The sequence below is a fragment of the Oncorhynchus mykiss genome, chromosome 8 (genome assembly GCF_013265735.2).
Source record: "Oncorhynchus mykiss isolate Arlee chromosome 8, USDA_OmykA_1.1, whole genome shotgun sequence".
Lineage (NCBI taxonomy): Eukaryota > Metazoa > Chordata > Actinopteri > Salmoniformes > Salmonidae > Oncorhynchus > Oncorhynchus mykiss.
In genome coordinates this window covers 21,001,130-21,017,536 of record NC_048572.1, presented here as the reverse complement: position 1 = coordinate 21,017,536, position 16,407 = coordinate 21,001,130, and the positions used below count along the sequence as shown (strand labels likewise).

At 41.7% G+C, this 16,407-nt stretch overlaps 1 protein-coding gene across 11 annotated transcripts in view; it reads right to left on the bottom strand.

The window, feature by feature from the left end:
- Nucleotides 1-7,216, bottom strand: part of LOC110529583 (protein FAM184A) — a 105,977-nt gene extending 98,761 nt beyond the window's left edge. For 3 of the 11 annotated variants that reach the window (XM_036985011.1, XM_036985007.1, XM_036985010.1), the window contains exon 1: nucleotides 6,478-7,204. In XM_036985011.1, the coding sequence (XP_036840906.1) occupies nucleotides 6,478-6,639 (162 nt within the window). In that variant the 5' untranslated portion in view covers nucleotides 6,640-7,204. Of the gene's footprint in view, nucleotides 1-6,477 lie in introns of all 11 variants that reach the window. The other 8 variants (XM_036985006.1, XM_036985008.1, XM_036985005.1 and 5 more) reach the window with 7 other exon arrangements.
- Nucleotides 7,217-16,407: the final 9,191 nt, after the last annotated feature.

Below are 16,407 nucleotides of genomic sequence, written 5' to 3'. Positions count from 1 at the left end.
GCACTAATATCACATAGGCCTGATTCATGATTTAGGGCTAATTGACCTGAGGAAGTGGAAACTAATAACACGAGGCTGATCGCTAACTCTAAATATAAAACCCACTCTAGAAGCCATGTATTTTTAATGTAATGTCCTAAAATACTTTTCACCAATGAGGTCTATGTATACACTTGCAATGGCCGATGCGCATTTTGCACAATCCGTATCTCAAAACCATATGAGATATCTCGTAGGCTTGGCATGACATTTTTTCAGATATCCAAATTGTCCCAAAAAATGTATACATACTAAACTAAAATATAAAACGCAACATGTAAAGTGTTGGTCACATGGTTTCATGAGCTGAAATAAAAAGTCCCAAGAAATTCCATACGCACAAAAGCTTGTCTGTCTCAAATTGTGTGCACAAATTTGTTTACATCCCTGTTAGTGAGCATTTCTCCTTTGCCAAGATAACCCATCACCCTGACAGGTGTGGCATATCAAGAAGCTGATTAAACAGCATGATCGTTACACAGGTGCCCCTTGTGCTGGGGACAATATAATGCCACCAAAATGTGCAGTATTGTCACACAACACAATGTCACAAAGGTCAAGTTTTGAGGGAGCGTGCAATTGCCATGCTGACTGCAGGAATGTCCACCAGAGCTGTTGCCATATATTCTAATGCTAATTTTGCTTCCATAAGCCGCCTCCAATGTTGTTTTAGAGAATTTGGCAGTACGTCCAACCGGCCTCACAATCGCAGACCATGTGTATGCCATTGTGTGGCTGAGTGTTTTACTGATGTCAACAATGTGAACAGAGTGCACCTTGGTGACGGTGGAGTTATGTTGTGGGCAGGCATAAGCTACGGACAATGAACAACAATTTCATTTTATTGATGGCAATTTGATTGGACAGAAATACCGTGATGTCATCGAGGCCCAATTGTGTGCGCGCGCACGCCCGCCCGCCCGCCCGCCCGCACGCACGCACGCACGCACGCACGCACAGCTCAAAAAAATAAAGGGAACACTTAAACAACACAATGTAACTCCAAGTCAATCACACTTCTGTGAAATCAAACTGTCCACTTAGGAAGCAACACTGATTGACAATACATTTCACATGCTGTTGTGTAAATGGAATAGACAACAGGTGGAAATTATAGGCAATTAGCAAGACACCCCCAATATAGGAGTGGTTCTGCAGGTGGGGACCACAGACGACGCTGATGTTTTGGTCACTTTTGAATGCTGGCGGTGCTTTCACTCTAGTGGTAGCATGAGACGGAGTCTACAACCCACACAAGTGGCTCAGGTAGTGCAGCTCATCCAGGAAGACGCATCAATGCGAGCTGTGGCAAGAAGGTTTGCTGTGTCTGTCAGTGTAGTGTCCAGAGCATGGAGGCGCTACCAGGAGACAGGCCAGTACATCAGGAGACGTGGAGGAGGCCGTAGGAGGGCAACAACCCAGCAGCAGGACCTCTACCTCCGTCTTTGTGCAAGGAGGAGCAGGAGGAGCACTGCCAGAGCCCTGCAAAATGACCTCCAGCAGGCCACAAATGTGCATATGTCTGCTCAAAGGGTCAGAAACAGACTCCATGAGGGTAGTATGAGGGCCCGATGTCCACAGGTGGGGGTTGTGCTTACAGCCCAACACCGTGCAGGACGTTTGGCATTTGCCAGAGAACACCAAGATTGGCAAATTCGCCACTGGCGCCCTGTGCTCTTCACAGATGAAATAAGGTTCACAATGAGCACATGTGACAGACGTGACAGAGTCTGGAGACGCCGTGGAGAACGTTCTGCTGCCTGCAACATCCTCCAGCATGACCGGTTTGGCGGTGGGTCAGTCATGGTGTGGGGTGCCATTTCTTTGGGGGGCCGCACAGCCCTCCATGTGCTCGCTAGAGGTAGCCTGACTGCCATTAGGTACCGAGATGAGATCCTCAGACCCCTTGTGAGACCATATGCTGGTGTGGTTGGCCCTGGGTTCCTCCTAATGCAAGACAATGCTAGACCTCATGTGGCTGGAGTGTGTCAGCAGTTCCTGCAAGAGGAAGGCATTGATGCTATGGACTGGCCCGCCCGTTCCCCAGACCTGAATCCAGTTGAGCACATCTGGGACATCATGTCTCGCTCCATCCACCAACGCCACGTTGCACCACAGACTGTCCAGGAGTTGGCGGATGCTTTAGTCCAGGTTGGGAGGAGATCCCTCAGGAGACCATCCGCCACCTCATCAGGAGCATGCCTAGGCGTTGTAGGGAGGTCATACAGGCACGTGGAGGCCACACACACACACACACTACTGAGCCTCATTTTGACTTGTTAAGGACATTACATAAAAGTTGGATCAGCCTGTAGTGTGGTTTTCCACTTTAATTTTGAGTGTGACTCCAAATCCAGACCTCCATGGGTTGATAAATTTGATTTCCATTGATAATTTGTGTGTGATTTTGTTGTCAGCACATTCAACTACGTAAAGAAAAAAGTATTTAATAAGAATATTTCGTCCATTCAGATCTAGGATGTGTTATTTTAGTGTTCCCTTTATTTTTTGGAGCAGTGTATATAACACAATCTGCCATTGAAAGTGATGGTTGCTGATAATGGGCCTCTGTACGCCTATGTACATATTCCATAAAAAAATGTGCCATTTCCAGCTACAATAGTCATTTACAACATTAACAATGTCGACACTGTATTTCTGATCAAATTGATATTACACACACACACACACAGTTGAAGTTGGAAGTTTACATACACCTTAGCCAAATACATTTAATCAGTTTTTCACAATTCCTGACATTTAATCCAAGTAAAAATTCCCTGTCTTAGGTCAGTTAGGATCACCACTTTATTTAAGAATGTGAAATGTCAGAATAATAGTAGAGAGAATGATTTATTTCAGCTTTTATTTCTTTCATCACATTCCCAGTGGGTCAGAAGTTTACAACACTAAATTAGTATTTGGTAGAATTGCCTTTAAATTGTTTAACTTGGGTCAAACCTTTTGGGTAGCCCTCCATAAGCTTCCCACAATTAGTTGGGTGAATTTTGGCCCATTCCTCCTGACAGAGCTGGTGTAACTGAGTCAGGTTTGTCTCTATAAGCTTGGCACATCTAGCCACTGGGAGTTTTGCCCATTCTTCATGGCAAAACTCCTCCAGCTCCATCAAGTTGGATGGGTTCCGCTGGTGTACAGCAATCTTTAAGTCATACCACAGATTCTTAATTGGATTGAGGTCTGGGCTTTGACTAGGCCATTCCAAGACATGTACATGTATTCCCACCACCACCAAAGCACCCCCAGACCATCACATTGCCTCCACCATGCTTGACAAATGGTGTCAAGCACTCCTCCAGCATCTTTTCATTTTTTTCTGCGTCTCACGAATGTTCTTCTTTGTGATCCTAACACCTCAAAAACTTAAATTTGTCCAGTGTCTGTTCTTTTGCCCATCTTAATATTTTATTTTTAGTCTGAGATATGGCTTTTTCTTTGCAACTCTGCCTAGAAGAAAAGCATCCCGGAGTCGCCTCTTCACTGTTGACGTTGAGACTGGTGTTTTGTGGGTACTATTTAATGACGTTGCCAGTTGAGGACTTGTGAGACGTTTGAGAAACAAACTAGACACTCTAATGTACATGTCCTCTTGCTTAGTTGTGCACCAGGGCCTCCCACTCCTCTTTCTATTCTGGTTAGGGCCAGTTTGCACTGTTCTGTGAAGGGAGTAGTACACAGCGTTGTACGAGATCTTCAGTTTCTTGGCAATTTCTTGCATGGAATAACCTTCACTTCTCAGAACAAGAATAGACTGACGAGTTTCAGAAGAAAGATCTTTGTTTCTGGCCATTTTGAGCCTGTAATCGAACCCACACATGCTAATGCTCCAGATACTCAACTAATCTAAAGAAGGACAGTTTTATTGTGTCTTTAAATCAGAACAACAGTTTTCAGCTGTGCTAACATAATTGCAAAAGGGTTTTCTAATGATCAATTAGCCTTTTAAAATTATAAACTTGGATTAGCTAAGACAACGTGCCGTTGGAACACAGGATTTTCACCATGATAGAACTGAGTGTTTTGCATTGATCTTTTTTGGGTCTTGTGGAAACTGTTCAATGAGAGCCTGTAATTGCCAATGAGGTGGGGAAAATAGTATACTGATGTCAGGGATGACTGGAGGGCTAAATGCGCAGAAGTAGCTCAACACACGGTTATAAAAACTACATTCAAAGGTGAAATTAAGTATTATAAAACCGTGGGGTTCTAGCTCAATATTGAGAGTTGAAAAATAAAAAGTATACCTACAGTACAGAAAGTGGAGATGGGCTTTTCAACAAGTACAACAGTAGTTGCTTCCAAATTGCATTTTATACATAGAGAATGCATGTTTCAGTGCCCACATAAGGGGAAAGGGAGTGAGCTCGCTCATCACAGCAGCCGTCCCTAACGAAACAGGCACAGCCGCAGGGCAGACACAATCATTTCAGGAATAATGAGGATAATGCACTTTACTGTTCGACCAAGTCATGGTCTTATCCAGGCAAGGAATAGGCAGTTTTGATTGCGGTGTCCAGGTAGAATGTGCAACTCACACAGATGCTACCAATTAAAAATATAACTCACACAGCCATATCAAAGGGTCGCATAAATGTGACTAAATGGTCAAAGTCTGTAGCCCTGTTGTGTATAATAGTGTTGTAGTTTGACTATTCAGGTGGAAAGCTTTTAAAGCCTACAACTAGATCCAGCTCTGTACTTAAAATAGGCTATAAAATTAGACTGCCTTGCACCTGTTTGTCCTTGGAACAATATTAAGGGTGCATAATATATCTGCATAATATTCTGTTTTTAGGTACTTTTATCTAGAAACCCATAACCTTACTCATAGCCGAAGCTAAGGACAAAAGACTGGTCAAGGCCAGTTGCTTCAGAAAAACATGCATCTTAATACCTGCATGATATTGCCTTGAACTATATGGAGCTGGTTGCTATGGCCAACTTACAGTCTTCACAGCCATCCTATATAAAATTCAACGGACAATAAAATACTGCTCTCGCGCGGGCAGCGGTACAAGAAAAATAAACATTTTACAGAAAGGATTTTGTGCAAATGGTGTAACACAAGATCTGATTTAAAAAGACCAATAAAGGAAATATAAATCACATGGATATTAGGCTTCCGTTCAAAAAGATGATTACAGTAGGCTAAAATATGGCCCATCAGTTTGAAATGCCTGCATCCAAACTTTTTTTTCTGCATCACTCATTCAGGTGACTATGAGATTGAAACAAACATCTAATGCTGTGCTGTAAAGCTGAGAAATATGAAAGTATTGCATCCCAATGAGCTTCAAAATACTGTAGTGTCAACCTACTCGGAATGACACTGCAAAAGTTATGAATCAGGACCTTACTGTAGTGAGTAGGAGACAGTGGTTTGACCAAACTAGAGCTTCAGAAACAGACAATGGAGCTGCCTTCTAATGCTTCTTTAGGGCAGGTTAGATGTATCCCCTTTCAGACCCATGTCCACTACTGCAATGTTTAGACTGAGTTATGACCTGGACAAGAGGACACTTGCCACTAGTCTTTAAATCAGTTGAAGTCTGTCTGTGTCTGTTTGACAGGGCAGAAAAAGAAAAAGAAATGTCTTAACAGGTGAAGCACAGACAGAGGAGAGGGGCTGCTGGGGTGTACAAACAACATGGTCACACACACTTTGGGTTAGTTCGCAGGACCATCCTTTTGGATTGGTTATCAAATGGAAAACCGCAAGGCTAGAGTAGGTAAAATACTAGTCTGGTGTCCTAGTCTGTCTTGTACTTTAGCCAACTCACATATAAAATGTACTGAAATGTGAAACCCTGCCCCGAGCAAAATCTGTGCCCACTTTAAAGGGTTAATAGCCCATACAAGGTCAGGTTCTAGGATCATGTGGAACCACTATCTCTTCTTTACTTCAATGGATCTTGCTCCTAGTGTGGATGGGATACTTGCGTCCTAAATTACCTTGTAGCAAAACATAGGCTTTATTAAAAGGGGTAACAATTACATGTTCTCAATTTGAAAATGGCTTTAGGATGTGATCAGCACACACACACACACACAATCATTTCATTCCAGCTGGTGGAATAAACAGCTGTTAGCACCTCGGGTTAAAAGTTATTATTATTGAGCAGTATAAGACACTGAGTAATACAGTAATGGCGTCCCGTGTTCAATTGTATGATTGAATAATACCCATGACCAAACTAGGCATTTCATTTTCTACAAACTTAATGACTACATTAGCTAGCAACATAATTGTTACATTTGCGTTCTGTACAGTCAGAGCATCGATTCGCTGATGAACGATAGGATCGGGGTCAGTTACCTCCTCAGCACCCGAGCCTTGACAGGTGCAGTAGCAGGGTCACAGCACCTGATACAAGGACCCTTGATACCCGAATATCTAAATATAACAGTTACAATCCTTACCTTTGTCAGCTGTGCTATTTTCTTGCTCATTTTGAGGTGCAGATCTTGGGTATATTCCATGGTGATTGTTGATGATGAGCCAGAATTATATTTCCCTGCTCCGGTCGATGGATTGCCAACAGCAGGGCTGTAGTACTGCTGCCAACCCGCTCCAGTCGCCATCTTCACGATCCTTCAAATGTTGTTACTATAAGAATGTGATGTAGCGATCAATGGCACAATGGTCAAAGCAGGTTCTCCTGCAACGGGATCTTTCTCCTCGAAACGGTAAAATAAAACAACATCAAGACATCAATTTTTCAACTGCTGGATATCAATCTCTCATTTTGCGCAGGAAAAAAACTAATGCAATAGCTGCTAGCATAACGTTGTAATATTTGCGCTTATTTGCTGAACCAATTAACACTGCCTACCATCATCATCACAGAAATGTTGCAGTTTCATGAAGAGGTCCTCAGCATTATCTAACGTTAGATAGCTATCGTTAGGTGTAGCAACAGCATTGGTTTGACCACACTCAAATTCCGGAAATTCGTCGATTTGTATTTGCACGAATGAAAGAGCTTGGTGAATTGATGTTACTCACGTTGAACACGATATTTTGCACCGGAGAGAGCCGGTCCGAAGAGTGGTTTCTTCAATGCATAACTAGCTATGACAGGCTGAGTGGTTGCTGCACTGCTAAGGACTCGGTTACCATGGATCACTTCAACAGTTTACATGACTGACGTCAGTTCCGTTCGTTTTCACGCTCTCCCCTCAGTTTCATTGATGCGATGAAATATTATTGGTACTGCTACGATGGGGATCAGAGTCAGCGGAAACCTTCACCACATTTCAATAGTATTAATCAAAACATTGTAATTTTTGCATATTTTGGTGATATGGTTCAAGGAGCGAGTGTGTGTGTGTGTGTGCGCGCGCGTGTGTGTGTGTCTGTGTCTGTGTAGCCAGATCACACATTTTAGGAGGTGTGTGAGGAGGACAAAGCTGCATATTTTGGGGATATGGTTCATGGCGTGTGTGCGCGTGCGTGTGTGTGTGTGGCCAGATCATACATTTTAGGAGATGTGTGAGGAGGACAAAGCTGTTCATTGATCAAGCTTGCTGCCTGCATGCCTGGAGCACCTATACATAGGAACATTTCCACGGAGCTAGTCTTAAATCGCTGCTGAATATAGTAGGCTAGTAACTAGAGGTCAACCGATTAATCGGAATGGCTGATTAATTAGGGCCGATTTCAAGTTTTCATAACAATTGGAAATCGGTATCTTTGGACACCGATTTGGCCGGTTTTATTTTTGTATTTTTTTTTAACTTGTCAAGTCAGTCAAGAACACATTCTTATTTTCAATGACGGCTTAGGAACGGTAGGTTAACTGCCTCCTTCAGGGGCAGAACGACAGATTTTCACCTTGTCAGCTCAGGGGATTCAATCTTGCAACCTTACAGTTAACAAGTCCAACGCTCTAACCACCTGCCTCTCATTGCACTCCACAAGGAGACTGCCTGTTACGTGATTGCAGTAAACCAAGGTAAGTTGCTAGCTAGCATTAAACTTATCTTATAAAAAACAATCAATCAAAATCACTAGTTAACTACACATGGTTGATGATATTACTAGTTTATCTAGCGTGTCCTGCGTTGCATATAATCGATGCGGTGTGTATCATTGCTCCAATGTGTACCTAATCATGAACATCAATGCCTTTCTTAAAATCAATACACAGAACTATATATATTTAAACCTGCATATTTAGCCAAAATAAATGCAGGTTAGCAGGCAATATTAACCAGGTGAAATTGTGTCACTTCTCTTGCATTCATTGCACGCAGAGTCAATGTATATGCAACAGTTTGGGCCGCCTAATTTGCCAGAATTTTACGTAATTATGACATAACATTGAAGGTTGTGCAATGTAACAGGAATATTTAGACTAATGGATGCCACCCCTTAGATAAAATACAGAACAGTTCCGTATTTCACTGAAAGAATAAACGTCTTGTTTTCGAGATGATAGTTTCCGGATTCGACCATAATAATGACCTAAGGCTCGTATTTCTGTGTGTTATTATGTTATAACTAAGTCTATGATTTGATAGAGCAGTCTGACTGAGCAGTGGTAGGCAGCAGCAGGCTCGTAAGCATTCATTCAAACTGCACTTTCGTGCGTTTTGCCAGCAGCTCTTCGTTGTGCATCAAGCATTGCGCTGTTTATGACTTCAAGCCTATCAACTCCCAAGATTAGGCTGGTGTAACCGATGTGAAATGGCTAGCTAGTTAGCGGGGTGCGTGCTAATAGCGTTTCAAACGTCACTCGCTCTGAGACTTGGAGTGGTTGTTTCCCTTGCTCTGCATGGGTAACGATGCTTCGAGGGTGGCTGTTGTCATTATGTTCCTGGTTTGAGCCCAGGGAGGAGCGAGGAGAGGGACGGAAGCTATACTGTTACACTGGCAATACTAAAGTGCCTATAAGAACATCCAATAGTCAAAGGTTAATGAAATACAAATGGTATAGAGAGAAATAGTCCTATAATTCCTATAATAACTACAACCTAAAACTTATTACCTGGGAATATTGAAGACTCATGTTAAAAGGAACCACCAGCTTTCATATGTTCTCATGTTCTGAGCAAGGAACTTAAACGTTAGCTTTCTTACATGGCACATATTGCACTTTTACTTTCTTCTCTAACACTTTGTTTTTGCATTATTTAAACCAAATTGAACATGTTTCATTATTTATTTGAGGCTAAATTGATTTTATTGATGTATTATATTAAGTTAAAATAAGTGTTCATTCAGTATTGTTGTAATTGTCATTATTACAAATAAAATAAAAAAATTGGCTGATTAATCGTATCGGCTTTTTTTGGTCCTCCAATAATCGGTATCGGTGTTGAAAAATCATAATCGGTCAACCTCTACTAGTAACCTCATATAGGAAGAGAATCCTAAAGCAGAATATCCCACTCAAACCATAGTCCAATTCATAGTCCTTCCTCTTATTCTGATTATTCTGTCTGATTTCATTCACTCTCACAGTGGCTGCCTATCTGGCACACAGTTTTAGTTTCCCATTTCACTTATGCTTGGGATGAAAACAGGGAGAAGACACATGTTAGCATTCCCTAAATTGTCATTTGACCTTTTACTGCAGTGGGTCACATAGAGTGTGTCCTGGTAGGCTTTAACAAATCTACTTTGAACTAAAAGTATACACCTCACACCCATGGTTATGGGCTTTAAAAAAACAAGACACCTTGTCAGATATAGAGTTGAAATGTAAAATGTTGAGTTTGCATCCCAATATTAGACTTTATATACATCACAGAAGTTTGAAATATAACAAAACCGTTTGACATAAACACCGGATTTTCTGCAGATTTTGTGAAATATTGTTGATTATGAAAAATATGAATACAGTTCCACCCATGAGGCCACAAAAGGGCGATTTGGTCATTTTACTACAGGAAAGGGCTACAACCTCTTAAATGTAATTAAATGTAATCGAAAATGTAATCTATGTAATCCCCTAAAGTCATTTTTTATCATGAGAGGGCCTTATACAATAGGCTAACTAGTAATGCTGCATACTCCAAGAAATGTTCAAATCTCACCTTTCTGTTACAAATAGCTAGCTATACATTGCTGAGTTGTAGTGACTTTTAAGGACACAAGCTCAAGTACACAGTATACATTTGATAAAAATATGAAAATATGAAATATTGTATATTATGTATTTCCTATTGATCAAAACTGCATGAATAAGTCTTGAAATGCTTATATATATACAGTATAGTACAATAAAACGACTAACAATTCGATTTAGCCTATCACAGTTAATACAACATGACCAAAAACTATAGGCTGTTAGACCATTACTGCATGTCAGCCGCGTGAAACAGTGAATTGACTGGAAACCAGGTGGTATACGCTCCAAATGGAGTTGTGCTTTGAGGAGAACACTTACATTTTGTCAAGGCGGAGATGAGTGGCCGAGACCGAGGCGCGCGTGGAAAACAGCGGAGGCATCAATTCAGGCTACAAGTGTAGTCTTAATGTCAATCGCAGACCTTGTTTCACTACACGTAAGTGTTTTGAAACTGATGTCTCTTTCCAGTCATCAAATTGCGGGTGCACAGTTCATTGTTGGGGTTTGGATGCTGAAATGATTTTGTGAGTGAACGATTGTTCGCGGGTAGCCTACAGGAGCGCCTTTGTTTAACAATAACATTAAAACATCATGACTGGTTGTGTTTATTCCACATTAAAAGCCTTAGACGGCGTGTCCATAACGATAGGGGAAGCTAAGCTTTCCATAAAGTACATTTTATTAAATTGCCAAAATTATATACCCAAATCAGCTTTCTCCTTTCTATAGACTACAGAAATAAATAAAACATCATTGGTTCACTATGCCAGAAAGCATGATTTGGCCAGAGAGGTTCATTAGCTTCTTAAAAAAAATATGTTGATTGTTTTAAATCACATAGCCTACAGTCAGAAGGGCAATCATACCAAATAAGATTGTTAAATTGCAACTGTCAGTGAAAAACAGAGAGACCCAGCCAGGCATATTGCAATTTTTAAAAATACAATCAAGGAAAAACTGTCTTGAAAGCAAATGGCTATTACTGTAAAGAGATGACAATGAAAATACTTTTAGTCTCCAACATTATTAACTTAATTGGCACCAGCAGAGAACATTGGCCAAGGTGAGGTGCGTATTCACTTTCTTCATCATTGGGTCAGTCCCACTTTTGTTTGCTTTTGGACAATCATTTCCTCCTCCAGGTTAGATGGACGTCATATTATATTTGTGTCTCCCCTTTTTCGTAGGCCGATTAAATGGATCAGAAAATATTGTTTTTATTGATATGTTTGTTTGTCAGTGTCAGCAGAGTAGGCTACCCTGTCATTTTTGTAGTATGAAAAGAAATGCTTGTGCGTTGGGTGTTAAGTATTGTTAAGAAATCAAATCTACTTTCACCTCTGCTTATAACTGTAAAATACATATTTATATATTTAGTGTTAGAGAAAATGTGTATATTTTCTTAAGGTCTCTGTTGATCAAAACGTCTGACCCCATTCCTGTGAATGTCTCACAGAGCTCTAGCTTGGCCTCCTGAACTCATTAGGAACCAGCCTTTCATCTCATATTAATCTTGTCCATCTATGACAAACAGAAAGTGTTTTCTGTTTAAAATCAATTAAATATTTTTGATTACTGGCTGTAAATCGATCTCCGAATGTGCTACAGTGACGAACCCATTCTCTCCTGCTGCACTATGAGAAGGATTCCAGGCATATGAATTGTTAGTGGCTGTGACATAGGGTTCAGCAAGGGGTTGATGGACAGTCGGAAGGACATCCCAGCTTCAAGTGGAGTCAGATTCCACATCATATTTCACACAGGCAGAAGAGACATCTTCCTGTGTCCGTGAGAATCAGGGCTACCACTCAATGCAATCCATTTCGATCTATGGTGTCCACATATCGATTTATAGGTAAAACCGATATCAAGACCACGCAGGTCTCCAAAAGAGGAGACTTTACATCAAAGAGGTTTTAAAACTCACTTTGCTGCTTTACAACAACATAATCATGTTATGTCATAAAGGTTAACAGCACAGCCCTAGGATATTTGAGACACCTGGGTAGGTTCCTTCAAATCAATACAGCCTAAAAGCTCACAACGGAATTCTCCCTGGCTCTTTATCCACTGTCTCTGTGCCTCCTGTCTGTGGAGTGAAACAGCTAAAAGGACTGGGAGAAATATCATGGGGGAATCGGGTAGATTGTCCTTAAGAGGCATAGAGACATGGCTGGCACAAAAACCATGACTTGGAAAAACATCAATACTCTAGTTGTAGAGAATGAAACGGTCTTAGAGAGTACAATGTGAGGTGAAAGCATTTGATCCAGGGTTCGGATGGCTTGTTACTTTGTGATCTTGGAATAGGAATCAGACATACTGTAGGCCTTGTGGTTTGGAGCCCCGAGCAGCCACTTGGAGCCGTGTTGATTCTGGTGATTTGTAAATAGGCCACATTCTCATTTAACTTTCTGTTGATTCATAATTTAACAGTCTGCTCTGACTGAGGCATCTCTTGTGGAATTTTTTTCAGAGTTGTGCTGTTTTGTTGGCACATTAGGAGAGGCATGGGGACTGCTAAAAATGTGGGCCGACCAAAATCACTGGCACTGTGAAGACAGATGAGAAATCTGGTGCAGGAGAGAGATGCACCGGGGATTATGGATTCTGGAGCAGGAGAGAGGGGGGGTGATCCCTTTGCTGTTTCCGGAAGTCCACGATCATCTCCTTTGGTGAGAGGTTGTTTTCCTGACACCACACTCCGAGGGCCCTCACCTCCTCCCTGTAGGCTATCACGTCATTGTGGTAATCAAGCCTACCACTGCAGTGTCATCTGCAAACTTGATGATTGAGTTGGAGGCGTGCAAGGGCACGCACTCATGGCTGAACAGGGAGTACAGGAGAGGGCTGAGAACACACCCTTGTGGGGCCCCAGTGTTGAGGATCAGCGGGATGGAGATGTTGTTTCCTAACTTCACCACCTGGGGGTGGCCCGTCAGAATGTCCAAGACCCAGTTGCACAGGGCGGGGTCCAGATGGGATAGGGCAGTGTGCAGTGTGATGGCGTTTGCATTGTCAGTTGACCTATTGGGGCGGTAAGAACATTGGAGTGGGTCTAGGGTTTCAGGTAGGGTGGAGGTGATATGATCCTTGACTAGTCTCTTAAAGCACTTCATGATAACGGAAGTGAGTGCAATGGGGCGATAGTCATTTAGTTCAGTTACCTTAGCTTCCTTGGGAACAGGATCAATGGTGACCATCTTGAAGCATGTGGGGACAACGGACTGGGATAGGGATTGGTTGAATATGTCTGTAAACACACCAGCCAGTTGGTCTGCTCATGCTCTGAGGAAGCAGCTAGGTATGCCGTCTGGGCCGGCAGCCTTGCGAGGATTAACATGTATAAGTGTTTTATTCACGTTGCCCACGGAGAAGGAGAGCCCACAGGCTTTGGTAGCGGGCTGTGTCAGTGGCACTGGGGAGTAAGGATTCTGGTGCAGTAGAGAGACGTACCGGGGAGTATGGATTCTGGTGCAGTAGAGAGACACACCGGGAAGTATGGATTCTGGTGCAGTAGAGAGACACACTGGGGAGTATGGATTCTGTCTAGAGCAGAAAAGGGAATGATGAACTGCACTTCATTGTTATTCTCTAAAAGGAGGGTTCCAACAAGGGAGAGGGTTTTTATTCTATGCACACAAGTACACACACACACACAAACACACTGTTGCAGGAATTTAATTCCTCTATGTTTTAACACCCAATTAAAATTAAACACTCTGTCAATTCATAAAAATGGACAGAGCCCTGTCTTAAAGTCAAACAGCAGCTTTTATTCACGAGAGTACTGCTCTTACACATTTTACCACAGGTTATAAACTGAAAATGACGTCAGCGTTTTCTAAATGTTCCGTCTCTTCTTGACACTGGTAGAAAGGCTCTATAGCCTTCCCACCTCACCTAGAGCCAAGGTCAGCCAGTGTAAATAAGCATTCTAGCCAGTCTGGCGATATAGTTCATTCATTTCTACCAAGGAACAGACAGTCATTGTTCTAATTCTTGATTATATTTACACACGCTATATTCAGTACTAGGATTAAAAAGAAAATTCATACATATACAGTAACATAATAGTATTCTGATTAGTACATATACAGTAACATAATAGTATTCTGATTAGTACATATACAGTAACATAATAGTATTCTGATTAGTACATATACAGTAACATAATAGTATTCTGATTAGTCACTCCTGATTGAAATGTATACATAATCAGTTATTATTGATCAAAATTCCCTTAACACACACACACACACACACACACACACACACACACACACACACACACACACACACACACACACACACACACAGATAGACAGTGCAGTGCTCTATCCATGTAGCCCTATGATTTAGATGGATTTAAAGCTAGTCATGGGTTAACTTGCTGCTTCCTCGTGATGAACTAGATTATTTTCAAAAACTCTTCCTTTCATATTCATGTAACGTGTGGATTGGCAATCAAACATAATGAAGGCCATAACCGCGAAACACTAGGCCCACTAAGCTTTGATACAGCAACACAGTACAGTATACATGATATTGAGCTGAATATACTGCATTATGGCCAACCACTTTAATCTACAGTATATCTATAAGAAAACTGTGGCTTCAATCAACTGATGGAAGTATAGTGATGGTTTCCATAGAGAACGCGTTGCCTCTGGGACATGCATCCCGTGCATGTCAGACATCGCTCACTGCCCATTCAATAGTCACAATGATTCAGTCCTATTCATCACATTAGAGCAGAAACATTAGGGAGTCTTCACTAGCAGTAGGATTTGCCAGAAATAAGGAATAATGCAACTATTCAGACATAATGATTCATTGCCTTCTGTCATGTTAGCGTTCCCAATTGCAGAAACAGTCATGCACCCTAGCCAGTGTTGTTGTTACAATGGAACAGAGTTAGAGTTTGCTAGCTTGTAGTCCTAAAAAACAGAAATGTGATTTCTATGATAAATGCTGAAATAAGGTCTGAGGTTAACACAGTCTTAGGAGAGCTTATACAGTTGTTCATTGAGATAATATGTCATTTAACATGACTTTAATGATATATGAAGCCTTTATGTGCTTATTTTGATTACATAAATTCATCAAAATTCACAAAAAGTGATCTTAGCTGATAAAGATTATCTCACAGAACAGAACGTATAAGATCTCTTAAGCCTGTGTTAACCACAGGCCTTATTTTCTGCATTTATTTCCCCATAGAGCTCACCAGCTTGTAGTCCTTAAAAAGGAAATTAGTTACTTCTGGTTCGTTCAGCCATTCCTGTGGGGGAATGAATGGTATTTGGGATAAACACTGAAAATAAGGTCTGAGGTTAATAGACTACAATCTTATGAGATAATATCACAGTTAACATGGCCTTTATGAATTATGAAGCCTTTATTTTCTTAATGTGATTATGTAAATGCTTCAAAATTCACAAAAAATGACGTTAGCCGATAATCTCATAGAATGTAACGTATAAGATCTCCTAAGTCTGTGTTTACTGCAGGCCTTATTTTCTGCATATATCCAAAAACCTTCGAAAAACAAATAGGCTTTGACCGACGAGCCATGGGGAAGTTAGAGCCTACAAAAAGACACCATTACTACAATATTTCTCTCTATAGGAGGAACCTGGCTCTGTCCTTGGATGATAGGACAGCCTGATTGGTACTGCACTGATCCGTTGGTAGCCAATAGCTTGTGAATGTGCTGCAGCTGGTGTCATGTCTGCTCCCGCTCTTCCCCCCCCCCCCCCCCCCCCCCCGGGCACTTGAGGGTGCCAGACTGCCTATCATCTCCTATCATCCATTACGCACACCTGCCTTCCCTTGTCACACGCATCAGCAATATTGGACTCACCTGGACTCACTCATCATCTGTTATTGCCTCCCCTATATTTGTCAGTTCCCCAGCTCTGTTCCCCGTTTCTGCATGAATTGTTTTTTGTCTGTATTATTAGTTTGCTGACGCTGTTCCTGTCTCGTTCCATGTCCGTTCCTCATTAAATGTTTGACTCCCTGTACCTGCTTCGTCTCTCCAGCATCAACTCATGTGACAGCTGGCCCTGAAAGGTCACGGTGTTAACATAAAAAGTAAGTGGCAGACATTTCTTCAGCCTTACCAGTCTTGTACACTGTACATTTTCTCCAGGACCTCTAGACGATTCCCTGCTTCAACCTTGTGGACTCATCAGTTAGTCTGTGCTGTGTGCTGTGATAGTTCCCTCCGGATGTGTGTTCAGTGGTTTGCACCAGACAGGTGTGACAT